General features: G+C 49.9%; 1 protein-coding gene across 6 annotated transcripts in view; it reads right to left on the bottom strand.

Annotated features, from left to right (window-relative positions):
* Window positions 1-27010, bottom strand: part of LOC119448018 (fat-like cadherin-related tumor suppressor homolog) — a 653800-nt gene that overhangs the window by 103702 nt on the left and 523088 nt on the right. For all 6 annotated transcript variants that reach the window (XM_049666727.1, XM_049666730.1, XM_049666726.1 and 3 more), the window contains 2 exons: window positions 21294-21590; window positions 2920-3121 (listed from right to left, as the gene is read on the bottom strand). In XM_049666727.1, coding sequence (XP_049522684.1) covers window positions 2920-3121; window positions 21294-21590 — 499 coding nt within the window. The remainder of the gene's footprint in view (window positions 1-2919; window positions 3122-21293; window positions 21591-27010) is intronic.

Below are 27010 nucleotides of genomic sequence, written 5' to 3'. Positions count from 1 at the left end.
CGTACCGCTCTTTTTGTATATCCTGCGATGCCAATAGACGAGATCGGGAGACTTGACGCGCCATGTGAGCGCGATCGATGACTTCACGAGCGTACTCAGTTGTAACACGTGGCACAGAAGGTGGGATGGTGTCAAATGGCAATGTGGGGTCGCGACCATACAAAAGATAAAAGGGTGAATATCCTGCGGTGTCATGTCTGGACGAGTTATACGCGAATGTCACGTAGGACAGCGTGGCGTCCCAGTCGCGGTGATCATTGGAGACGTACATCGACATCATCTCTGTGAGTGTTCGGTTGAGACGTTCCGTAAGACCGTTCGTTTGTGGGTGGTAGGCGGTGGACAGCTTATGCTCTGTGGCACAAGAGCGGAGGAAGTCGTCAACAACTTGGGACAAGAACGAGCGGCCGCGGTCGGTTAGTAACTGTCGAGGTGCACCGTGGTGGAGGATGACGTCATGGAGGAGAAAATCTGCGACGTCAGTTGCGCAACTAGACAGCAACGCCTTGGTTATCGCGTAGCGTGTCGCGTAATCGGTAGCGACGGCGATCCACTTATTCCCCCGAGTCGTCGTCGGAAAAGGGCCAAGCAGGTCAAGGCCTACGCGATAGAAAGGTTCAGAGGGAACTTCAATTGGATGGAGTCGTCCGACAGGTGGCAGGGGAGGTTTTTTCCGGCGCTGACACAATTCACAAGTTGCGACATAACGACGCACAGAGCGATAGAGTCCCGGCCAGAAGAACCGGCGTCGTACGCAGTCGTATGTGCGCAAAACTCCAAGGTGTCCCGCCGTTGGTGCATCGTGAAGTTGTTCGAGAACGACGGATCGTAGATGACGAGGAAGGACAAGGAGAAACTCAGGGCCCTCAGGGTTGATATTGCGGCGGTAGAGGATGCCGTCGTGCAGCACGAACATGCGGCACGGGCCGTTGGTGCTGCCAGATTGCACTCCGGCGATGATGGCCTGCAAGGACTCGTCGCGATGTTGTTCAGCGTGCATGTCGCACATGTTAGTGAAAGCCAACACGCAGGTCTCCGGATCATGTGCAACAGGATCAGGAGGATCCACGGGATGACGAGAGAGGCAGTCAGCGTCCTTGTGCAGACGTCCAGACTTGTAGATGACAATAAAAGAAAATTCCTGGAGCCGCAAAGCCCAGCGACCAAGTCGTCCTGTCGGGTCCCGGAGGGAAGACAGCCAGCAGAGGGCATGATGGTCTGTAATGACCATCACCCATGCATACGCTTGCGCGTGACCCGCATTCCCGGAGCGAAACGTCACTGTAACTTTTTTAAATCGCTTACGGAAAGAACAGGTGCATCTTGTACACCGGTGCGATTTATATACGTTTTTTCTTTTTCTTTTTTTCGGCAGAACTGACGTTTTGAGGGGGGTGCGTATTTTACAAAGGTGCAAATTATAGAGCGGAAAATACGATGTTATTGCACTTATATTTCATAAATAATAATGTAAACCTCCATCCAAAGGCGCTGAGCATCAGCGGTAAAATTGCTCCACTATAGCTCTCTTTAGCTTCACCTCACGCGCAAGAGTGAAAGTGGGACAAGGCAGACCGACGGGCGAGGAGTGGAACGAACGATAGGGTGAGGAAAGCAGCGTAAACAGCACCGGAGCGCGGCACGGGTCTCCTTCCGTTCGCGGTTTGACGCGGTGAAGCCTTTTATTTTTTCCGTGCAGTTCTGCAAAGCGGAACCATGTGTGCTCGCGCCGGCGTATTGTTTCTGAAATAGAGAGTTTCTCAGATCGACGGCGATCTGCCACAGAAAGGAGGTCGCAATGTCGATATCAGAGTGCAGTGCTCACAAAATTCAAGGATTTTCAAGGAAGGAAAAAAATTCCAGCACTTTCAAGGGCCTTGAAAACGCACTTTTCAATTTCAAGGGTTTTCAAGGATTTCAAGGACCTGTACGCACCCTGCTTATAAACAAATCACAAGAAGGTTGGGGCCATTATAACGTGGTTATGGGCGCACACGCGGTGCAGATCGCACCGAGCTCATGGCACCCGAGATTAGTGTTTTGCAAAGACCCAAGATCAGGAAACAAAAATAGTTTGTTACATGGCGAATTTCGTGAAATCGAGGTGCGTTATATCGAGGTTTAACTTTTTCGGTTTTCACACACCCCTACTTGAAATGCCTCTGCTCACTTGTCTGCTTCCAAATAATGCGGCATATCATCGCTATCACACTTCATCTCTCGTTGTTTCCGGCATAGAAACGAATAAACATGATAGCGACTTCAAACAAAAAAATTCTGATAATAAATGTTTCGTGCTTCCAGTGTTACCGCTGCAATACTAGACACTCTGACCAGTAAGCTTTCCATTGCACTAAAGAGAATGGGTGCTATAAATATTGTTTCTCGGTCTCTCTATTACAATTTGGTACATGAAAATACTTTTGCAGTCAAGGCCTGCCATTTTCAACAGCGAAGTTGGGTTGCATGCATCGGTGTTGGGTGCTTGGCATAAATGGGTGGTTGTCTATGCATCCCTTAACCCACGCTATTTAACACCATGCTGGCTGCTTTCGGATTGGGCACCTCAGGTGAGAGTGCTCTCCACTATGCTGAGCTACCAAAGAGTTGACCACAAGCCATATATCTTGCAGAACAACTTTGACGTGCCTTCAAAAAAGTGTGCTAAATTGCTGCAGGTGAATGTAGCCTTGCCCACCTGAGTGCCACATATGGCAAGGCGCTGAAGAAACTTGGGTCCTTTGGAGGCTGCCTACAGATGCTGTGCATAGCACATTTTATTTGTTAACGTGGTCATTACCTGGATCACATGGAGAAAACAGTGTCACCTCTGCCCACAGCACACGTGGACAGAGCGCGAGCAGACGTTCGGTGCAACTTATTATGTGCACATGCTTTGCTCATTAATCTTGGCCTCACCATTGGGAATCTTGTCAAGGTAGAGACCTTTTGGTGGAGCATTGCCTGATGGACTGCGAGTGTGGCAGCGCAGGTCATTCGGTTGGTAGCGTGACTCGAGATCATCAGCAGCGCTCCCATAGCTGCGCACTGTGTCGAAATTGTTGAGGGTGGCCTCTCGGGTGGTTGTGTATGAGGCTGGTCGCTGCTCCAGGTTGCTAATCTGCAAAGCACAGCATCATTACCATGGTCTTCAAACGAAACAGAAAAGTACACTTCTTAGACGGCACTCGTCCCAAATGCAGAAAAGGAAGAAACAGCAGCGTATTCACACAGGCATAATGTGATCACAAATATAACTTGAAAGGGAACCTCTGAAGGGAAAAAACTGATGGTTTGCAATGTATCTGTAGGCTTATTAAAATAGGATGCACAGCACAATGCACCACGACCCGTGCATGTGTCCATTACGGTAGCACAATGCTGACTCCAGGATTGGGGCAATACATGCGTTCATACATCAGCGAGTCTCAATGGCGGTGGTGACTGTCTTTGCATGGCCCTTGCAGCCCAAGCAAGGTATCATAGACAATTCTTGCAGACCAGAATGTACGATAATAAACACCCTCCTCATATGTAATAAAATTGATCCCAAAGAAAACAATACTATAGTCAACAACAGAATTGCTACTGCATATGGTAAAGCCCCAAAGACATGTTTCATGCACACTTTTGTATGTCACCTTTGCGCTACAATGCTACGCTAGTGCGAATATACATTTTTTGGTTCGAAGCAAAGTCAAAGCGAATAGTAATAAGTGTCCAATAATTTTCAAGCAAATAGTTTGAATAACGGGCAGTTGCATTTGCATAACACCTTGACACAAGGGCCACATGTTGCCAAATCTAAACAAAGAAAAAGGCTTCTTTACTTGCAAAGACTAATACAGTTTCATCCCTGGAATCAGTGTAGTTTGAAAGTGCTGTTATAGAGAAAATTGGTTTACAGGCTTTTGCTTGGTATTGTCCTTCAGTTTACTTGAGAGAGAGAGATAGAGAGAGAAAAGGTAAAGGAAAGACAGGGAGGTTAACCAGAGATTATCTCCTGTTGGCTACCCTGTACCGGGGGAGGAGTAAAGGGATGCGACAGGAGAGAGAAAAAAAGAGGGCACTGTCACACAGTCTGCGAAGGCGTTCTCGTGTTGCATAGCGTCAACGTTACACCTACGTCACACAGTGTAGAGTCACAATTTTTCCCTGAGTTTTGTGTCTTTTAAGTACCGCAGCAGTGCCTTCAGGGCGGCTCGCGCTGTTGTTTGTTTACTTGAACTTTTGCAACGGTCAAGGACGTGGGAGCGTTTCACATTCGCCTGTCGTGATGCAGGCGATGGTGCGAAGTGCGACCTTGTTTGGGCAACTCTGACAATTTATGCTGTATTGCGTAAATTCAGGGGTGGTATTCTCAGGCAATCACGTTGGAATATACTATCACTCTCACGAGATTTCACGTGACTTGGCACCGGACGCATCTGAATTCAAGGATGACAGCGTTCCTGCCAAAGTGCACAGATGGCGTGCTAGGCACAGCGGCAGAACGACGTGTCCAACACTCCGTAATCACCAGAGAATATCGCTCCAGCTCAGTGCTTTCCACCTACATGCGACATTATCTTGTTGCATCCAGTAAGCTCGCAGACTAACTTGCTAGGCATGTTGGCCCCTTCTTGGTCTAGCTTGGGTGCATAATCTCGGGCCTGACTGCCGATGAGCGCCAAAGTTCCGGCAATGATTTACCCCTCGGCTGTAAGGCCTCACTAGCACTGCTTTGTTGGGTGTCAGTGAGAAAGGTTACGGTTTCGTGCCGAGTCAACGCAAATCTATTCGCAGCGGTCGTATGGCTCTCAAGAAGCCTAAAAACATCTCACCAGCGAAAGTGAGAGTATGGGGGACAAAGTGAATGGCACAAACTTTCTTCACAGCCGCCATTTTTGACAACATCGTGCACGCACATCCCATCTGAAAAACTAGCCGAGAAATCCGGTAGGCGTCAAACATGCCTGGTTCAATAGAGGAGGTGGCAGTGCCACGAGATTGATATTTGAATAATCAAGCAGGTACAAAATTCAGTCGGTTTGTCTTGGCTATGAGCCATGTTATGGCAACCAAACTTGCTCATAAAAATTGATACTGTCCATTATACACGTCTTTTAATTTGAGTTAGTTTGTTTCAAATACTTCGATAATATTGAATATTTGCAGAAGCCTATATAATGCATAACACGGCAATTTGTTAAAAATGTAAGTAGACCTACAGTACATTCTTACGTGCGCAACCTTGGTGGTGCTCATCTTGAAACTTGTCTCATCCTCAGAATTCATTCCAAGAAAAATGCATGGAAAACTCACCAGCTACAATTATTAATTTGCAATACTTGCTATAAAGTAATTAGTTAAAATTCAATTAGTGAATATCTGATAGTTAGGCAATCAGGCATTTTGATTTATTATGCACTTAATGGCTGAACCTTCAATGAATCCACCTGAAGCACTAGAATTGTGTTATTTGCCAGAAGCGATCGTTAAAAGTTCTGTATGGTCTAAAAAAAGCCCAGCACACTTGAACCTCGTTATAATGAAACTGGATATAACGAAGCAAATGCAATTCCCCTTGAAATCCCATAGGGATTCGCATGTCAAAAACCTCGTGTTAATCAAGCAAAATTGCTCTGCCAAGGGACATAATGAACTGGATTCGTCTCTGAAACCGAAAATACTGACCATTGCGCACCAAGCGCATCGTTTTCTTCCGGGTTCCGTATTTGTTTGGCGCGGCGGTTCAAAATTCCAGCGTCGAATACGTGTCACCACTTCGCAGTCATCGCTGCATGTAGCAGGACGCACGGTGGCTGTGCACAAGCAGCGCTCTATCCTTATCGCACCTCTATCTTGCTGCAGCACGTAAGTGGCAAAGCTAGGCACAACCTCTGAGGTCGCCATCTCAAAGAGCTCGCCTAGCTGCGCCACACCGCATATCGATGATGCTTGCGCGCGGCTTGCTAAAAATCAGTGCCTTCACTTCTCTCTCTCACTGCAGTGAACTGCACAATGCTGACTGAGAAGCAATGTTAGGCGTGACCTCCGAGATTGTGTGAAACAGGCATGAGCCGGCCAAGCCAAGCTCACACAGCGGAGCCATGGGCCAACGAGAAAGCGGCGGATCAGATAGTTTTGCTTTCAAAGGCTGAATGCGTCGGTGAGTACGTCCACATTTCGGGCGGAGTGCCAAGCTCTGTAATCCATATACTTAGATGGGTTTCCGAAATCTCGTGGAAGTGAAACTCATGGAGGTCACCTGAGAATAGCGCCCCAACTGCATAGGTAGTCGGCGCACCGTGTTGTGTGCCATGTGTTGCTCGAACACGACAGACTTCGTTTGCATCACAGCATGCTAGATGTTCCCTTCTACCGTGTCGGTGTTTCGCCAGTTTCATGACAATATGAGCGAGCCAAGTGAAAGCGGAAGCGAGAGACTATCACATTGGATTATAAGGACGCTATTGTAACGGCTGTCACATCAGGTGCTAAAAAGTCGCGTGTCTTTTGCTGTTGTTTTATGTAATTTTTGTCCCATATGCTGCCGCATAGTGGTTTGGCAGGCCGCGGAGCCGTAGTCTTCTTTGCATGTTCATATTGTGCATACAGTTTAACCCGCTAATAACGACCCCAGATATAACGATCTATCAGTTATAACGACAACATTTCAGTGCATTTACGATTTTCTGATACTCCCTATGAAGACTGCTTGCAGATATAACAAATGTTTTTTAAATTGCTGTACTGCTACAACGAACGCTTCAAACCCGTTAACAGTAAAAAGAGGGCACACGCGAAGTGCCAAAGTATGGAAGCGCGACCAAACTGGGCGCACAGCAGCGTGTGCCCCACTCCAGTCCAACCGCGATGATGATACAACCTTCGAGATAAGCGAGCAACCGCCTTGCGTGGATTTCAGAAGCCACGAAAAGGTCTCGTGTTTTCAAGGCATGCCTCCAGGACGGAGGCACGGTGAAAACGTGCCGCGTATAGCATAAACAACATAGCGCGGGACATGCGCTGGCATGTGTGCCATTGCGATATTGGATGCCACGATGGTGTCACTTGCTTTGTGGGAATCCTCGGGTCGCATGACTGCCTCACGCGCGGTGAACGTCGCGTCAGGCGCATAGTCGCCAGGCAGGGCGGGGAGAGGGGAAGCTTTTCTTTCACGGGGGGCAAAGGGGAATCGCAAGCGCTATCAGCACCACCGGGTGTCACGCGAGATCCCGCTGACATCGCCCGGGTCTCTTTTGGTACCCAGCAAGCGGCGATAGATGAAGTCTCCACCGCCGCTCCCGTATTCCTGCACGTGGTTAGTCAACCGCGTTCTTGCGGCGGCAATCGCCGCGGCCGATCGTATTTCCCAGTTGGCAAGTCGGAAGCCCTTTTTTTACTTAGTGTTTTATTCTCTTCGAGGCAACCCTCAGCGATGTCAACTATAGATAGCTGGCCTGCTTGAAGTGTTAGTTGCAGTTGTAATAAATGCTTTCCGAGTATACACGTGGTTGTCGTCTATTGTTTCCTCGAGCTTGTACCGGACCGCGGTTGATGTGCAGGCATGCGCCAACTATGGGGCTCAGTGTACCAAGGCAGAGAGCCGTGGGCATCTACCCCCATATCCCGACATTTGGCATTCCCAATGTGGGGCAAGCTCGTGGAAAACGGGACAACGATTGGTTCGGTGCGAGGAAGGCTTTGTCTGGATCAGCGTTATGCCTCACCCAAAGGCGTGATTGCTAGCGAGATTGGGCGTGTGCTTTCTTGAGTGCGAGTTAACGCTGCACCAGTGTTGCCAAACTCGTGTAAACGCTGAAATTTGCAGCGAGTTTTCTCCTAAGAGTACGCCCATAGCGAGTAAGTGCAGCAGCCGACGCGGTGGTTGATTTTCCCTGTACATATGTAAATAGCCTCCTTTCTGTATCCTTGACTCTGGGAGCCGGGCGCCGAAAACGTTGGCTAGGACGTCAGCGGGGCGCAGTCCCAGTAGTCTGCTCCGAAGCTGCGTGTTGAGCAGCGAGCAGGGACTACTTGGCTAAGCCTGCATCTCCTCACGGCGGCTCATTGGAACGCTTTATGGGTCTTTTGTGGCATTAGTATCCGTCACGTACGCGATTAGGCCTAAGGCACTGCGGAGATGCCGGTTGCATGTTCGAAGACGACCATGCCGTGACATTTAGCGGGTGCAAACGGATTTGCCAGTTTTACTATACTCGCCCGAGTGGAGAAACCTCGTTCGAAATAGACGGCTTATTTTGTTCATATGGATTTAATATTTTGCGGGCAGAATAACCGAAATCTCGGGGGACCATAGAGCGCTTTGTTCATAGGAGCATCGGCCACTTTCATGCTGTTTTGGACCAGAAAAATTAGGTCGAAGTGAAAAACTTCATTCAAATGAACTTGATTGTTCTTTTTTTTCGTTGCCGCATAAAGCTACGTGGTAGAGGGGTGCTTCAACATCGTGTCAGATGGCCGACGCCTAGGCGGCCTCTACTGCCTTAATCATAAGTGTTTGTGGAGTGCATTTGAGCGACTTTGCAGAACGAGGGAAGCCGCCTGAACTTGCTATCACTACCATCGTCCACGTCCCTGTCTGCTGTCTCGTCCTCGAATTGCAGCGGAGGCCCCTCCTTGTTCGCGGTCCGATGCAGCAGCACATGGCAGCCACAATGAGGGAGGCCCACCATCATACAGGATGTGTCAGTGCGAGGTTCATCGTGCCGGCGCGCACGCCGCTTCGCAAAAGTCCTGATCCGCTGTTCCCGGGTGCACATTGCGGCACAGACCTTGAGGGCAAGCCGTCTTCAGTCATCGTCAACCACTGTGGCAGCTGCCATATCTGGATGGCCGCTACACAGGACTGTGCTGCCTATTGACGTGGACTCTACCATTTCCTGTCCGAGTTTATGATCGCAACTGCATTTCGTCAACGCCGACCTTCCAGCAATTTCTCTGCCTTAGGGGAAAATTTAAGGGTGGAGGGATGTGGAAATCCTCGGGTCCCATGACCGCCTCACGCGCGGCGTACGTCGCGTCGGGCGCATGCGCGTCAGGCAGGGTGGGGAGAGGGGAACCTTTCCTTTCGCGGGAGGCGCACAGGAATCGCAAGCGCTATCAGCGCCACCGAGTGTGTCACGTGAGATCCCGCTGACATCGCCCGGGTCTCTTTTGGTAACCAGCAAGCGGCAATAGTGGAAGCCTCCGCCGCTGCTCCCATATTCCCGCCGTAGTTAGCCAACCGCGTTCCTGCCGCGGCCGCCCGTATCCCCCAGTTGGTAAGTCGGAAGCCCTTCTTTATCTAGTGTATTATTCTCTTAGAGGGAACCCTCAGCGATGTCAACTATAGCTAGCTGGCCTGCTCGAAGTGTTAGTTGCAGTCGTAATAAATGCTTTCCGAGTGTACATGTGGTTGTCGTTGTGGAGATGGGTTTGCACAAGGCTTACCCTACGAGCGACGGTCAGGAAAGGGCACGACGCTCCTCCACTCCGCAACGCACAAAGGCGCTACGGCAGGGTTCGTCGACTCTCCGACACGGCGCAGAGAAGGCTCCGGAGTCAGATCGCCAACAAACACGGGTTTATTCACCCAAGGTACAGCTCAGTGCTACAGTCACGGCGCTAACGGGCCAAGGCTCGCCGCAAGACCGATCGAGTACGCGCGCCCGCTGCGCTAGGGCTAACCGGGTAGCGGTCCGCCAAGCGCGATAACGAGGAGTCGCGAGAACAAAGGTCTCATGTAACCACCTCGTTGCGAGCCTGTGAGCCTCTCTCGCGGCGAGGAAGCGCTCAGCGGACGAGAGCTCGGGGGGAGAGGGTGCCCGGGGGCCGCCGCGCGGGAGGCCAATCAGGGCGCGTCCCGGTGACGTGTTCTCGCGGGGCAAGTCCAATCCCGGGGGGGAGAAGCGTGGTTTGCGCGGGAAAGTAAGTCCGGCGCGCTAGCCGTGTCCGCCATGTTGCCGTTACGGCGGCGGTTCCCGGGGATCGAGCTAAGCGCCACGCGCGAGCTGGGGGACGAGGCGCGGGAAGGCACCTCGATCCCCACATCGTCTATTATTTTCTCGAACTTGTACCGGACCGCGGTTGATGTGCAGGCATGCGCTAACTACGGGGCTCGGTGTGCCGAGGCAGAGAGCCGCTGACATTCCCCCCCCTATCCCGACAGCTCTTGCACAATTGTCCATGCGGCATGCCTGTTTCAACGACTTGGAATGACCATTTAAGTTTTTCCACCATGGGAACAACGGCCGCTCAAGTGTTCCTGCTGATGTGGCCCTAAGCGGCCCGAGTCGGCGAGAACGCTGCACCACGCACTGCCACCACGCAACGCTGCAAATGGTCGGTGGTTACTACGCCGCTATCAGGAGATGACGGTTCGGTGGCGCTTCGTCTACGCATTGCCGATTGCTGATAACGGTTCGCAGTGACGCTTGAGGGTTCTTGGTGTCTCACAGGAGACCAACCACCGCGGGTTCGAGCTTAGCGAGCCACAGGGCCGCGTCAGCCGTCGCCTCCAGCCCGCTCGCGCGCGAGCTCAGAGGCCGCAAGCGGCTACCGAGCGACGCACGCAAAAACACAGTAAAGACCCGAGTTGACGGAAACCATTTATTGAATCCGTCAGCACCAGCACTGCACAAACGCCTGCGTGGTGGGGAGCCAAAGGGGTCCCGCACCAGGGCGAAAATACAATAACAGGCGCCTATAGCACGTCGCGGCGAGAGCACAGGCTCAAGCTGGGACACGCCGCTAGGAAAAGTCCCGGCGGCTATGCTACTTGCTCTGGCGATAACCAATGGGTAAACTCACGAGAGCTCGGGCAATCTCCTTCGGTTTAGGCTTTCGGCAAGTGCGGCTCGGCGTGGTACGACCTCGCGCGAGTGCTAGGCACCGCTCATTGGCTTAGCGTCGGGAAAAGGATCAGCACAAAGTACGCGCTCCCCGCACGGGCAAAGGCACCGTGCGCGAGCTCCAGTCCAAGTCACAAAGGTGTCGGCGGACGACAGGAAAGCATGTACGTACCATGTGCTGGTCCCGGAGAGAAGAGAGCCATGCTCCGCTGCTAGCAGCCAAAAAAACGCGGCCGCATCGTGATGTCAGCACACCGCCCTCACCGCAACCCACCGCGTGTGCAGCGCCACCGTGGGAACCGGATGCGCGCGAGCGGGGAATAAAGGCGAAGGACGGCAGAACAGGTAAAGCCCGTGCAATGGCGCCGGTGCCTCTCTCAATCCCACCACGCTTTACCTTTCGAACATCGCATTTCTTTTCGACCGAAGCGACATAGATAAGGTAATTTTACGGCTCTTGTGTGGCAAATACGCAGTCGTAATGCTGAGACCATGATGTCCATTGCAGACTTTCGCAGAATGGCAGCATGCCGCAGGAGTTTCCGAAGGTTACGCTTTTGGCCAACTAAACGCTTTGCTCTCATGTGCACAGTACAGTCATGTTTCGCTGGCAGTAAAATATACCACAAGCTCTCGAATAAAAAATGGTGGCTGTGCTTGCAGTTTTGAAATGACAGGTGATGGGAACCAGGCACCGTTTTGAAAGAGCTACACGACACCACATTTTTTTCTTTAGATGGACAGTTCTCACGGAAGTTTGCAGCTAGGTGCGGGAACGCACTAGGAACAAAAATGACACTGAAAATGTGGTCGGCGGACCAAAGCGCTGCTAAATTGTAACTGCTGACACCAGCTTCAGTGCGGTTAATTTTTGAGCCGGGCGGACAGTCCGAAATGCGAGGAGTGCGGTATTCCTGAGATGACAGAGCACTCTTATGCATCTGCCCACCATTACAGAGAAAATCGCTGACAGACATCTTGTTGAAATTTGTTGTTGCACCATTGACTGAAAAGGTTTTATTGGGACCTTTGCCAGATTCTCATCATAAGCCTAATACTAGTCTGAAGGCGCTCAGCAAATTTCTGCATGAGAGCGGACTGGACAAGAGACTTTGAAGAGTCTTGGACCATGCAAGTTTTTCACCACCATCTTCAACATCTTCTCCATTCTTTTTTTCTACACCCATTCCCATTCACCCAACACCGAGTAGCAGATCTGAACATTGATTCACGCCGACCTCTCAGCTTTTCTCTCATAATAAATCTCTCTGAGCGTTTTAGGGCGGGGAGTCCATATATAACAAACTACTGATATAACGACCACTTTTCAGGGAACTATCGAGTTCGTTATAAACTGGTTCACCTGTACCATTAGGGATATACAGCGCAGTCCACTTATAATGATATCGAGAAGAACGAGAAATCCGGTCGCATAACTGATCATCGCTATATCTGGACTGCCGAAAAAAAAAAAAGTTCGAATATACCTTTGCAGTCCCGAAACCGAAACTGCCACTTGTGATAAAAAATCGACATTGTAGAAAGTAAGCTGTGTAAAATAAAACTTTTATGTATACCTCTAAATAGCGTCTCAATCATTAGGCGCGCTGAAACAAAAATATGAACTTGCTTCGGCGGAAGTTTCAGATTCACAACCACCATCTACTGCGCGAACACTGGCGGCTGTAATTTAGCGTGCATGAATTCAATGAGCGACTTGATTGACGACGTTGCACTTTGGTTGAACATCAGGTCGGTGTCAAAGATGGGCCATTGTTAATCTCGTCGTCAATGCTGCTGCTGTCGTCGCCTCCGTCGCACAACGCCGCCGTCCTTAGAGACTAAGATCGCCCCGTCAGAGATCTCTTTGCAGAATGAGGCAGCACTATCTGCACTCGGGAACTCCTCCCTTGAAGAACCACCTATTACATCGTCAGTAGCGATGTGCTCCCAGAGTTCGATAATAGAGAGTTTTAGATTAGGGGGACGCAAGCACTGGGGCCCCCTAATCTAAAACTCTTAATGTGAGCGGCTTCCACCCAGTTAGTTTCACCCATGAAGGATTCGTCCTGGCGCACAAAGCCCGCCTTTTCCTTTGATCTGCATGGCCACTGCGTCTAGCCTTCATGATCATGGCGCTCCCGGTCTTCATAATCGTCGATATCATCCCCTGCGTGAGCTCGTACTTCTTCGAGTCTTGCACAATTTGCAGTTTCGTCTCAAGCGGTGCACCTGCTCGTTGAGAGAGAGAGAGCGGGAGGAAGCGCAGGCGCCCCTTGCTTGTCGCTTTCTTCCGCCCCCTACTCTTCCATGGACGCTCGTATGGCCGACGCGGGCCCGAAGCAGCTGGCGCCACCTTGTGCATGCTGCACCAGCTTGCGATGCTCTCCGTGGCTTTCGCAATCGGCGCGCGGGCGGGATGCGCTGCGCGTTAATGGCGGCAAATACGAACTCGCGTACGCAAACTTTTTGCCCTGTCTCGGTTAAGGGCAACTAAGGAACGCAAATTTCACGATTATTCTGCATAAAAAACGCCGCTCAGAAGCAAAATTTCAATCGTTATATCCGATATGCGGTGAACAACATATCGTTGGGAGAAAATAACATATATGTGTTTTTTTCTCATAGCCCGAATGCATAAGTTGATACTCTTTGGTCGACTCATCGTTATAACCGATATATCGTTATATGTGGTATCGTTATGTGTGGTCTGCACTGTACTGCACTAAAGGGCAATGGTTGGTATAACGAAGTAATGCATATAACAAAGTAATTTTGGCTTTCTCTTCAACTTCATTATAACAAGGTTCGAGTGTATACTCATTCCATAAATGCAGGCAAGGTCTTCCGTTGTGTCCTGGATGAATTCCAAGTACTTCTAAAGATTGTAAAGATGCCTGGAGAAACTGGCAAGCAATGCTGCTGTACTTCTTAGGAAGTGACACAATTTGATAGATTTTATTTTGTTAGAGCATAGGAAGGTGTGTCCTGCCATAGAGAACGTCTGTCAAATGGTTTGGATCTGGTGAAATTAGGGCTGTAGCCAAGAGACAATGAAGCCAGGGAAAGTGAAATCTCTTTGGAGCGTACAAATACCAAAATTTTCAAATATGAAGTAAATACAAATACTTACCTAGTAAGCCATTACACTAAAAGATTGTGTATGTATTTGGCTCGTGTTAACTTGGAAGATTGAGTTATTCTCACTGGCTGTTCATTGTGGCCAACCTGCACTTTGTTATACGGTATCAAATGCCCGTAAACTCAGAGGCATTTGACCCTGTGCCAGCCGTTACTCATCGCATTTGCTGTCAAGCAACAAGCTCAGGATTGGGGTGGCGCTGCAAGAGTAACAAATTAGCAAAGCAAAAGATGTGCTCAAACCCAACCAAAACCAAGTGGTGTTTTACCGTTTGCTTAGAAAAGAACTGCAAAAAATTGTCTTTTCTGTTTTTAAGTTTTGTGCCACGTGCAAGAACAGCTTGTGCAGCAGCCCCTTCTGTTGTTCTTCAGTGTGAGACATCTGACGGACTGATTGTTGTCAAAAGTACTGCATTTGCAAGAATATTGACCCTTTTCGCGGAGCAGTTTGAGAAACGAGATGGCGCTCACGGCGGCGCGCCATACGTCTCCTCAGCGATCGCACACGAATACGAAACCATTACTGCTTCTACCTTGCTTCTGTGCGATCAGCTGTCCGAAATGCAACTGAGTTTTCGCTAACACACTGTGCTCCAATCATGCTAGACTGAATCATGTGGATTGAAGTGGTGTGCAGTAGTTGGCTGCAAAAATCGTGACTGGCATGTTAACCCTTTCAGGGTCAATATCGTACATGTACGACCTCCGCGAACACCCTCAAAATGGTCAATGGCGTACATGTACGATATCGCTTGTACATTTAAAAAGCGCGCCTCTTTCGATCATTTCTTTTGCTTGGCATGTGCTGCCACTCGACGGAAACACGTGGAATTTTTTACTTGCGCCAATGCCTCTCCGTTTTTTTTTTTTTGCAACGGCGCGCGGGCTATCGCTCGCGTATCCGGGCGCACGCGCGCGCGCGCGGCGGCGAAGTGCACGATTCTTTCGATTATTTCTTGCGCTTGGTATGTGCTGCCACTTGACGGGAACACGTGGAATTTTTACTTGCGCCACTGCCTTTTTTTTTTTTTTTTTTATGGCAACGGCGCGTCAGCTACCGCTCGCGCATCCCGGCGCGCGCGCGCGGCGGCGGCAAGTGCGCTCTTCCACAGAACACCGCTCTTCTTTCTATCATTTCTTTCGCTTGGTATGTGCTGCCACTCCACTCGACGGGACGACGTGGAATGTTTACTTGCGCCAATGGCTCTCCGTGTTTTTTTTTTTTTTTTTTTTTTTTTTTTTTTTTTTTTTACGGCAACGGCGCGTCAGCTCTCGCTTGCGCATCCGGGCGCGCGCGCGCGCGCGCTCGGCACCGGCGGCAACGGTTTTCTCCTGCGGCGGATCCCGCTTGTTGCACTAAACTGATGGCTATCTGGTTTCAAATCTCTCAAAGGGTGACCGCTTGTTACTCGATCGTTTATCGCCCACCGCGGCGCGATTACACCTGTTCCCAGGCAGCCGCCTACATACACAAACGATGCTGCCGTTTTTGCGGTTCCTTTTTTGGAGACCTCAAAAGCTCTATAGCCCCTTGTTGGCAATAAGACGAAGGCTTCTCACTTGTTTCGGTTTCTGGACGTGCACACAACCATTTTTCAGCGCGCTTATCTTCTTATTCACGAATAGACATTGTGTATTTTAGAACACAAACGATTTTTTCCTCACTTTACTGTCACTTTAAAAAAATTACGACCATATTTTTCCGAAATAGATTCTTTCGAAGAATTTAAATCAGCAATAAAAAAATCGACCCTGGGGGGTCGCATTTGGCAAAACAATTCGACCCTCAAAGGGTTAAGGAATAGAATGAGTCTGTGTGGCCAAGTTCGCGGACCGCTGCTGCAACTGTCCGAACGTGTTACCGGCACTTCGTGCTGTACAGCTTTTCTCGAGGATACAGAAATTTGATCATCCGCCAGCCTTGTATCGCTAACCTTCGAAGAAAGGGCTTCATCGCCAGAACGTCGACAAGAGTGAGTACCACTCGTTAAACAATGACAAAGGGAGTAGCGCCGCTTCCTGTCATAGTAAGTTTCGAGCACGTTATCCAGTGATGCTACAGCGGACTTCTGATTTGGAGCAATTTTTGGAGCATCAGAAATTTCATTTTGGAGCACTTTGGAGCAGGCAATTTGGCATTTGGGAGCAGCTTGGAGCAGCTGATTTTTCACATCCTGAAGTATTTCAAAAAAACGAGTGTACATGCGACATACACACACACACAAATTGATATCGTGTCATATATTGCTAGTTTTCCCAGATGTCATTCCGTATATCCATAAACAGAAATGATGGACACATTGGCGGCATGCAGTTATTATAATCACATGTCATGCTGCGCTTCAAATAAGCGACAGTAGAACCCCGCTGTTACGTTCCCAGGCGCTGCGTCTTCCCGGCTGTTAAGCTCCCATAGTACCCAATGCATTGGTAGCACCGCTGTTGCGTCGCAAATGTGGGACCGTTCCCGCATCATGTGGCCTCTGGGCTGCTGTGCCTTTGTTCTGCGTTTTTCATGTTTGTATGGCATTCTTTACTGCTGCTGTACAAAGAGCATGGTGCCTGGGTTTCAAACCAAGTGAGGTGCAGAACTATGTGGGCATAAATATACAGTAGTTCTAGTATTGTACCTGCAGACTGCCTCATTGATAGCAGTCTCTAGTGCAGTCAGTGAGGCATTGTTTTCTTTTGGTAGAATCGACCATGTTACTGAATGAAGGCTGTCAGCAGCCTTCTGAATCATCTTCCATTGACATGGAGGTTAGGAGAGTCACTGATAGATAGGCAGCAATGCAGCTGCTAGGTGCTTTCCAGCCTGTACTTTTGTATGACGCCTCACTCCTGCAGCCACGTTTCTGTGCCAGCCCAAGTGGTCTAGTGAGCAGAGCTCATGATGAGGTTCTCTTTATGAAGGGGTGGTAGATAGGTATTGTTACGAGATATCGTGGCATTACGATAATAGAGTCAGCACACGATGTGCTAAGTCGCGGGTACGAGGTGCCGACGCGCGAAATGCCTGGTCGCGGGTCCAAATAATAGACGCTCGGTAAGCTCAATCGCGCAGTCGGACGGGCCGACGCGTGAAATGCCTAGCCGCGGGTCCGAGGAATAAACGCTCAAGGTGTTGACACTCGATGAGCAATGTGCCGACGCGCGAAATGCCTAGCCGCGGGCTTGAGGAGTCGACGCTCGAGGTGCCAACGCGCAAAGTGCCTAGCCGTGGGTCCGACGAGTCGACACTCAATGAGCGATGTGCCGACGTGCCTAGCCGCGGGCTTGAGGAGGCGACGCTCGATTAGCTTAGTCGCGCCTTCCAAGGTGCCGACGCGCGAAGTGCCTAGCCGCGGGTCCGAGGAGTCGAGACTCGCTGAGCGATGTGCCGACGCGCGAAATACGTAGCCGCCGGCTCGAGGAGTCGACGCTCGATGTCCTTAGTCGCGCATTCGGAGGCGCCGATGCACGAACTGCTTATGCAAGGATCCGAGAAGCCCGCGCGCGAAGTGCTTGATCGCCGAGTCGGAGACGCCTACGCGCGAAAGGCTTAGCCGCGTGACCGAGGATTCCGTGCCCGAAGCTAGGTCGCGAATCCGCGTCGCCGATGCTCCGAATGCTTAGCCGCGGGTCTGAGACGTCTACAAAAAGCGGGATCGGCCACGCTACTGCGATGTCCACGTAGCGCCCGCTCTAATACTAGTCGAGATTACGGAAACTGCCCTGAGCTCGCAAAGAGACCGCAACAAGCGGTACAGACGACGCCATCGCGAAGCGAGCACCGGACCAATGGCGAACCGCGCTGGAGTCACGTGGCGGGTGCGGGCAATCGGTGGCTCCGGCACGACCTTCAATCATTTGCTTTTTGTGTGCTTGTTTCTGTATGGAGGAGATAGCTGAAGCGGCAAATTTGAAGACGGAGAAATACGCTTTCCAACGAGTCCAAGATGGCGGCCCTCGGCTGCGCCGTTCCGGAGATATCGTGGCTTGAAAAACGCCGTTTTTTTGCGACTTCCGCAAAATTTTTCGCCGCCTTGGCTGATACAACAATTTCTTTAGAGCACATCTACTTGGTTTTCAGCGATGATATTTCAGAATCAGATAAAATAAGAGTTACAGAAATTGAAAATGTGGTTTTCAAAAAATAGATTTTTTAGCCATTTTTCGCGATGCGAAAGCCGCGTCCCCCCTTAATCGGGACGCACACGCTAGTGCTGTTTCGTCTCCTGTTTGCAACTAAGGCTAGCCCTATCATCGCGTTGCACGTTTTAATTCCCCGTTGGTGCAATTGTCGGTGATAGACACCGCCAAATCCGAGACTGTTTGGCGCAGTTAGGCGCAATTTTCGTCAATTGTATCAGGATGGCGCAGTAAATCCCATTTGGCGGAATGTTTGGATAGCTTGGAATACATATTTAGCCTCGCTTTTAGAACAAGCACCATATACGCTGCTCGCACCGTTTGGACATAGCTTAATCAGCTCCGAAAGCGATTTTGCATGTTCTCTGAAGCTGTGATCAAAGCTTCGTGTTGTCCACCTAGTCACCGTCTACGATATCTCCGAAAACAGAGGTTTTCTAAGCTGCGCCGGCGTTATACACTTCTATTGTAAACAAGGAGGCAACGGAGGCAGTTGAGGCAAGCAATGGACGCGTCACCACGTGATCAAACATGGCAGCGCCCACAGGATCGCCGCGAAAAGGGTCAATATTGCAGCCACCAATATAATGCGAGGCATACTACATTATATTACAGGAATAAGGGAGAAAACACCTCCGATTGCATGAAGAAAATATTCTGATTATATACTCCAAGTGAGCATGTGTAATGCATGCATTCTTGTTTTGAATAGTGCCTTCTAGCATACCACCATACATGCAGGCATCCTGGTAATGCCCATTGCAGAACGGCCATCGCCTGCGAGATCCGTTTTACAAGTCCTGGGTCTCACTTGGGCGTGAATTGCTGCCTTGGATCTATCGTTTATTGTAGTAAGAGGCATGCGATATGGGAATGCGGCAAGGAACTGGTATATTGCACCCCGAGGCTGCATGAACAGGCAGTGAAGGATCGGCTCACTGAACCTATACTCCTGGAAACAGCATTTTTATTGCAGTTGGATTCTTTCCCGCAGTCGCCCCCATTCCCTTTCGTCGCACTCCAAGCGCACCCTTGCTGTTCGCAAACCTGTGCCCTTTGAATTGAGAGGCTGGCTTGCATAGCTTAGACCTCTAGTGGCTGCGCACGCTTAACACACTAAATTTTGCCAGCAGCATGAAATCATCGCAAAATTCAGCACAAAATCCAGACATAGAGTTGAACCCCCTTATAACAATATTCAAGTGCCATGAAAATTCCATTGTTATAACCGATAATTGTTATAACCGGGTTGCATGAAAAAAAAAAAAAAAAAACGGTTGTGAGAAAGCTATAATGGCAGGGAGGCCAGTGCCCCTCCTCACCACCTTCCTCCATCTGGCTGCTGATTGTGTTGACTCGTTTAACTTTTTAACTCTGCTTCCTGCGAGCTCTGATAGCGTGTAACAAGTCACGGCTGTCGGCGTTCAAGAATGGCACTGCTATAGTAAAACCTCGTTAATTCGGATTTTATGGGAGCGAAAAAACGTCCGAATAACCGTATGTCAAATTATCGAGGGTATAAAGAAAACAATAAACAAATGCTTTTCTACGTCAACAGGCTTTTATTTACTGAATGAATCAGCAGAATCCTGTTTCTGTTTTGCAAAAATGCAATGCGAAGCTGCAATTCTCTTTATCTCGCGACTGATTAGCACTCGCAGCGGCGAAGGCCTTGCGACTTTTCACAGCACGGCCGCGGCGTGCGTCTTCATGTGAGACACGCTTTTCGCTACCGCGTGCAAATTCCATTATTTTTTCACCAGGTCGCCGCCCATCGCGATGTAGACGGTGCTCTTCATCCAGGACAGATTTGTACTGAGTAAAAACGAAACTACTGATTGCTGCAGCTGCTGTCGACACGATCATCGACGGCGACCTTGTGGTTCTGAAGGTGCGCGGCTGACGCACGCACAGAGTCAAAACGAAACTACCGTTTGCTGCAACTGCGGACGAAACGGCAGTCGCTATCGACGTGATCATGTATGGCGACTACTCAGTTAGGAAGGCATGCGGCCGATGCGCATATCGAGTCAAAACGAAAGTACTGTTCACCGCAACCACAGCGGATAAAATCGCGGCCGCTATTGACGCGGTCATGGGACGACTACGCAGTCACGAAGGCACACGGTCAACGCGGTGCTATTCGCGACGGAAAACGCAAAAATAAAGGCTTTAAAGGCACAAATAGGCCGGAAGCGTCCTGGCGTTGCCGTTATTCCCGTACGATTTTCATTGATGAGTATGGCGACGCAAACTCCGTTGCTTCGTTTCGGTGGATGATAACGCCATTTTGGCTCTATTGCATAGCAAATTTGCGGCGCTCGGCCAGCCTAGCTATCAGCACAGTTAGCACGGTCTATTCGCGTATCAGAGAGTGGCGCGGCGCAGAGCTATGGGCGCAGCCCTTTCGTGTTCGGAGGGGTGGAAGGGCAAGGGGACAGAGGTGCGCGAGGCTGGCGATGCGGAGAAGCATGGAAAATAGCGCACAGTGGCATGCAACGGCTCAAATTTCTTTTTTTTCTGTTTTGTTTACAAGGAGTTCGCATTCCATTCCCTTTCGACACGGACACCTACTGGGCAGACTTCATCGTTACAACCGATAATGCGGCATGGGGGCATTGTAGTAAGCGAGTTATTTCACCATAGAAAACATACAAAAGTTGACGGTGCAGCAGCTCCTCATTGTTATAATCCATATATTGTTAAAACCAGTATCGTTATAAGTGGGCTCAACTGTAAACTTAGATTAGATAGAAACAACTGTTAGGAACTGTGTCTGCTTTCACACAGCCAGCAGTATATTCAATCTGTTGCGAGCATCCGTATCCTACAGAATATTTCAACATGTTTTAATGCCTAGTTTTTAAATCAAATAGGAATATTAAAAATTGAATATTCGATGTTATTTGAAATTTTAGACTTCACACACCTCTACTTTTTGTTGTAGGGCAGTCAGGGGAGGTGAGCGCTATGGTCATCTGAGATCACGCCAATATTGACCAATTCGGTTCCCAGCAAGTGTACAGTGCGGAAGCCACATTTTTCCTGCATAAGGTTGGCCAGCCATGTTGTGCTGGTGTGCAGGCCGGTGTTACGGGCAAGTGAGGCAAAGATTCCCTGCCTTTCCCAAAAGCAGTGTTTCTAGTTTTCTGCAGAGGTGTATGCCCTGAATTAAACACACACCTTTGGCCGGATGTTGGTTGTAGCCAGACCGTAATTCTTGGCAGTCACGGTGTTGCTGCACTGATGGTTGCCACGTTGGTGGCGATGGTGGCAGCACTGCCGGCAACAGCACGCAAATGCCAGCAAGAGAAAGAACAGCAGCACAGCAGCGCCCCCTAGGGGCCAGGCAAGGGGCAGGCCCTCAAAAGCACACGAGCCATCGCCCAGGCAGCCACACTGGAAGCCATCTGCCAGCGGCACACAGCTCTCGCCCGATTCACAGGCTGTGCACGCCTCGACCAGTTCACAACGGTTGCCCTGTCAGGAAGAAGACAGTAAAATTCATTTGGACACAGTACAAAGGAAGGTGACACCCACAGGTGTGGTGGAGGCTCCTCACAAAGAAGAACTCCGCTTATAGAAGACAGGTCCCACAAACTTTAACTGACCCAGTGAAGTGCGACAGTGAAAGGTGCCCAAATTGAAACTCCTCGAGCATCCCTGGCAATACAGTGACACTTACAGTACGCACCCTAAAAATTAACTGTCAGAATGGAATCCAAGTTTTAAACTGGTGATGCACTGCAATGTATGGTGATGGCTGTATGGAGATTGTGGCACAATTAATTAACCCATTGCCTTTGTGGGAGGTGGTTCACTTATCCTTCCACAGCAGCACAGAACCAGGTGGCCATTCAGCTGTTACGAATCAATCTGGACTCACTTCCTACAAGGAGGTTAGTAATCATTTCATTCATTATTACTGTTGTGCACAAGCAGCACACCACATTCACGCGTGCCTGCACAAGTAAACACCTTTGCACTGTTTGCATGATGGCTGCTCAGCGGAGCCATGACTCGGTTTATCATTGTAACTGAGAGTAGAGGGGCCAATATGGTTATACACACAAAAGACTGGGCTTCCAGTTCGCATTTTAAACTTAGAATACAGTTGACTCCGTTTAAACCGAACACGACGGGACAGAAAAATGTGTTTCGTGTATCCAAAGTTTCATTTAAGTAAACTACACAAAAATCCCCGGCAATCATTTTATTCAAAAAGCATCTGAATGTTTTGATATTACTGTGTTGAAAAAAGAAAGACTTTCCTGCACTCTGCTTCTAATATTATAGCTTCTCTAGCACAATGTTGTGTTTATGCACAAAAAAGGATTCCCTATTCTTCTGCCCAGTACTCACGTTCAAAATAGCACTGTACACATTCCAGTGCATCTCAATTGCCATCTGATACGAAACAGTAACATGCACCTGTCGGGATATGGGGGGATGCAAACGGCCCTCTGCCTCGACACACCGAGCCCCGCGGTTGGCGCATGTCTGCGCATCAACCGCGGTCCGGTACAAGCTCGAGGAAACAATAGACGACAACCATGTGTACACTCGGAAAGCATTTATTACGACTGCAACTAACACTTCGAGCAGGCCAGCTAGCTATAGTTGACGCCGCTGAGGGTTCCCTCGAAGAGAATAATACACTAGGTAAAGAAGGGCTTCCGACTTACCAACTGGGGAATACGGAGGGGCCGCGGCGTTTGCCGCGGCAAGAACGGGGTTGACTAACCACGTGCGGGAATACGGGAGCAGCGGCGGAGACTTCCGCCATCGCCAATTGCTGGGGACCAAAGAGACCCGGGCGATATCAGCGGGATCTCACGTGACCCACCCGGTGGCGCTGATAGCGCTTGCGATTCCCGCGCGCCGCCCGTGGAAGGAAAGTTTCCCCTCTCCCAACTCTCCCTGGCACACATGCGCTTGACGCGACGTTCGCCCGTGCGGCGGTTATGGGACCCGAGGATTCCCACATCCCTCCACCCTTAAATGTTGCCCTACGGCGGAGAAGTCGCTGGAACGACGGCATTGACCAAGTATCCATGCAGATGCGATGGTAAACTCCAGCAGGAAATGTCCGAATCCACGTTGATAGGCAGCACAGTCTTGTGTGGCGGCCGCCCACATGTGGCAGCCGTCACAGTGGTTGACGATGACGGGGGCTGAAGATGGCTTGCCCTCAAGATGCGCGCCGCAATGTCCACCCGGGAACAGCGGGTCAGGACTTTCTCGAAGCGGCGCGCGCGCCGGCTCGATGAACCTCGCACGGACGCATCCTCGTGGGAGTGTATGATGGTGGGCCTCCCTCATTGTGGCTGCCATGTGCTGCTGCATCGGGCCGCGAACAGGGAGGGGCCGAGACAGCAGGTAGGGACGTGGACCATGGCAGCAATAGCAAGTCGAGGCGGCTTCACTCGTTCTGCAAAGTCGCTCAAATGCACTCCACAAACACTTAGAATTAAGGCAGTAGAGGCCGCCGCAGCGTCGGCCATCTGACACGATGCTGAACCACCCGTCTACCGCATAGCTTTATGCGGCAACGAGAAAAAAAAAAAAACAATCCAGTTCGTTTGAATGAAGTTATTCGCTTCGACCGAATTTTTCCGGTCCGATACAGCGCGAAAGTGGGCGATGCTCGTATGAACAAAACGCTCTCTGGTCCCCCGAGATTTCGGTTATTCCGCCCGCAAAATATTGAGTTCAACTGAACAAAATAAGCTTTCTATTTCGAACGAGGTTTCTCCGCTCGGGCGAGTATAGTAGAACTAGCGAATCCGGTTGCACCCGCTAAATGTCACGGCATGGTCGTCTTCGAACATGCGACCGGCAGCTCTGCAGAGCCTTAGGCCTAATCGCGCCCATGACGGATACCAATGCCAGAAAAGACCCATAAAGGGTTCCAATGAGCCGCCGCGAGGAGATGCAGGCCTAGCTAAGTGGTCCCCGCTCGCTGCTCAACACGCAGCTTCCGAGCAGACTCCTGGGACTGCGCCCCGCTGACGTCCTAGCCAGCGTTTCCGGCGCCCAGCTCCCAGAGCCAAAGATACAGAAAGAAGGCTATTTAGATATGTACAGGGAAAATCGACCACCGCGTCGGCTGCTGCACTCACTCGCTTCGGGCGTACTCTTAAGAGAAAACTCGCTGCAAATCTCAGCGTCTACACGAGTTCGGTGACACTAGTGCAGCGTTAACTCACACTCAAGAAAGCACATGCCCAATCTAGCTAGCAATCACGCCTTCGGTTGAGGCTCAACGCCGGTCCGGACAAAGCCTTCAGGCTTCCTCGCATCCGAACCGATCGTCGTCCCGTTTTCCAAGAGCTTGCCCCACGTTGGGAACGCCAAAATGTCGGGATATGTGGGGATTGCCGACGGCCCTCTGCCTCGACACACCGAGCCCCGCGGTTGGCGCATGCCTGCGCTTCAACCGCGGTCCGGTACAAGCTCGAGGAAACAAAAGACGACAACCACGTGTACACTCGGAAAGCATTTATTACGACTGCAACTAACACTTCGAGCAGGCCAGCTAGCTATAGTTGACATCGCTGACGGTTCCCTCGAAGAGAATAATACACTAGGTAAAGAAGGGCTTCCGACTTACCAACTGGGGAATATGGAGGGGCCGCGGCGTTTGCCGCGGCAGGAACGCGGTTGACTAACTACGTGCGGGAATACGGGAGAGACTTCCGCCATCGCCGCTTGCTGGAAACCAAAGACACCCGGGCGATATCAGCGGGATCTCACGTGACCCACCCGGTGGCGCTGATAGCGCTTGCGATACCCGCGCGCCGCCCGCGGAAGGAAAGTTTCCCCTCTCCCAACTCTCCCTGGCATGCATGCGCTTGACGCGACGTTCGCCCGTGCGGCGGTTATGGGACCCGAGGATTCCCACACACCAAAACAAAAATATCTGCCAAGACAACATTGGATTTTCTGAGGACGTCCTCAAATGGCACAAACGTCCTTCCTTGCACTTTTTGCAATGTTTTAGGATGTAATGAGGACGACATCTGCTGGACCAATCGAGAAACGTGTTTTCAGTTATTTTCTGAGGACAATGAAATGTCCTGAAAACATCCTTGCAAGGACGTACTGGGGACGATAAGAGCTTGAAATACACTTTGTCACTTTCATTGTGTAGTAAGCAGATACATATTATGAAAAAGTTTAATTCTACATCTATTGGCCATTATCAGAATCGTACAGTGCCTTGATGCCACGCTTCTCCACACAGGGTGGTGACACATCCGGTTGTGCTGCCATACTGTGTCGGAACACGTAAAGTCACGCTACGACAGACTGCGGGAAATTAGGTTCTGCACTCGCTGACAATGTAAAAAGTTTTCATTCTTGAAGTTTGGACTACTTGCATTGCAATATTTACATATAACCTTAAAAACAGAGGTGATACGCTTATAGTAAAGCAATACTAGAATAAGTTTCGAGCCTAGCAGATAACTAGTCGTTTTTGCCATGCTTTTGTTTATCTCACACAATTTGTTTTTAAAACTAAGTAGATGCATATGGTGTATACTTAAAGGGACACTGAAGGCAAATACTAAGTCAAGCTAAAGTGATGGAATGGCACTTCAGTATCTCTAAGGTGTCAATATTATCGTGAACAGAGCCTTAGTAATCGAGAAATTGAGGTAAATGCAGGACACCACTAGAGACTCCCTCGGGACATTCAAGTACTTGCCCGATGACGAAGGCACTCCTCACTTAAATTCTGTCACTAGTACTCAAGCACTCTTTAAAAAAACATCATTGTATTGTATTATAAGAAAAAGAAAATGCTGGTTGATCAGTTCTATTTGATCTTTAGAAAAAAGAACTCATTGACATTACACTGTTGACAACGGCGCAAGCGGTCTAAAGTTCTCGCTTTCGCTTGACTCTGCGCCGCCCGTGCTAGTAATTGCTTTATTGCGTGGTGCTGCGCTGGTTTTGCTGGCTCGCAAAACTCACACAAACTGCAAGTGGCAGAGAATGCCACTTCCATGTGATGTCGCAGGGTGCCCGAATGGTCCTCGCCACCTAACCAAAAGCAGCTGCAGTGGCGCATCGTACCGCCATCTGTCGGGTGCAGTTTTACTCACCGACGGCAGCAAAGGGCGGTGATGGCGTACGCAATGTCACCACTTCCCGCTTGGCGTGGTGGGAGATTTGAATTGCCATGAAAGTATTCGGGCCCTTCACATGTAATTTTCTCGTAAAGTAAGTCTTTGCTTTGCAGGAAACAAGCGTTGCGAGGTTTCTGGAATGGTATTTACCAGTTCACGTCGACTTAGTATTTGCCTTTAGTGTGCCTTCAAGGCACGTTTTAGAGGTTGTCCTTCAAAAATTAATGACACACATTTTGACTGTGAAACTATAGCTGCGTAATGCCGTGAAAAGATATAGGACAAGACAAGGTGAATAAATACGGCAGCATTACCAATAAATAACTGAAGGTACTTTATTCATCGAGATACAAATTGTGCGTGTGAAAGGTAAAAATTATTAAGAGCACGTGGCCAAAGATAGTCTTATATTAGCAGAGACAAAAATGTCGCAGTTTCGCCGGAAAGGCGAAGCATCGATTGCGATAGCAAATTAGTAGAGACCTATTCAGAGTAGGGATAGTAGTTTTATCGGCTGCATAAACTTAGAGACATTGGCTTACTAACTGAATTAAAATTCGTGGTGTCAGCGCGCACAAGCAAACATGAATAGATCACACTGAATGACCACAGCCAACGACTGACAAAACGCTGGCAGCAATCGCAGCCGCCGCAGCGGGCAAGGTTCGTGTGGTCTATCGCTTCAAAGGGAACTGAGCGGCGAATGCACAGCGCATACAAAGGTCAGAGCCGTGTGGACGACCCGCATCCCCGGGCAAAGCGCAA

The sequence above is a fragment of the Dermacentor silvarum genome, chromosome 4 (assembly GCF_013339745.2).
Source record: "Dermacentor silvarum isolate Dsil-2018 chromosome 4, BIME_Dsil_1.4, whole genome shotgun sequence".
NCBI lineage: Eukaryota > Metazoa > Arthropoda > Arachnida > Ixodida > Ixodidae > Dermacentor > Dermacentor silvarum.
Note: the sequence above shows the minus strand (reverse complement) of the source record. Positions and strands in the feature narration are given on the sequence as shown.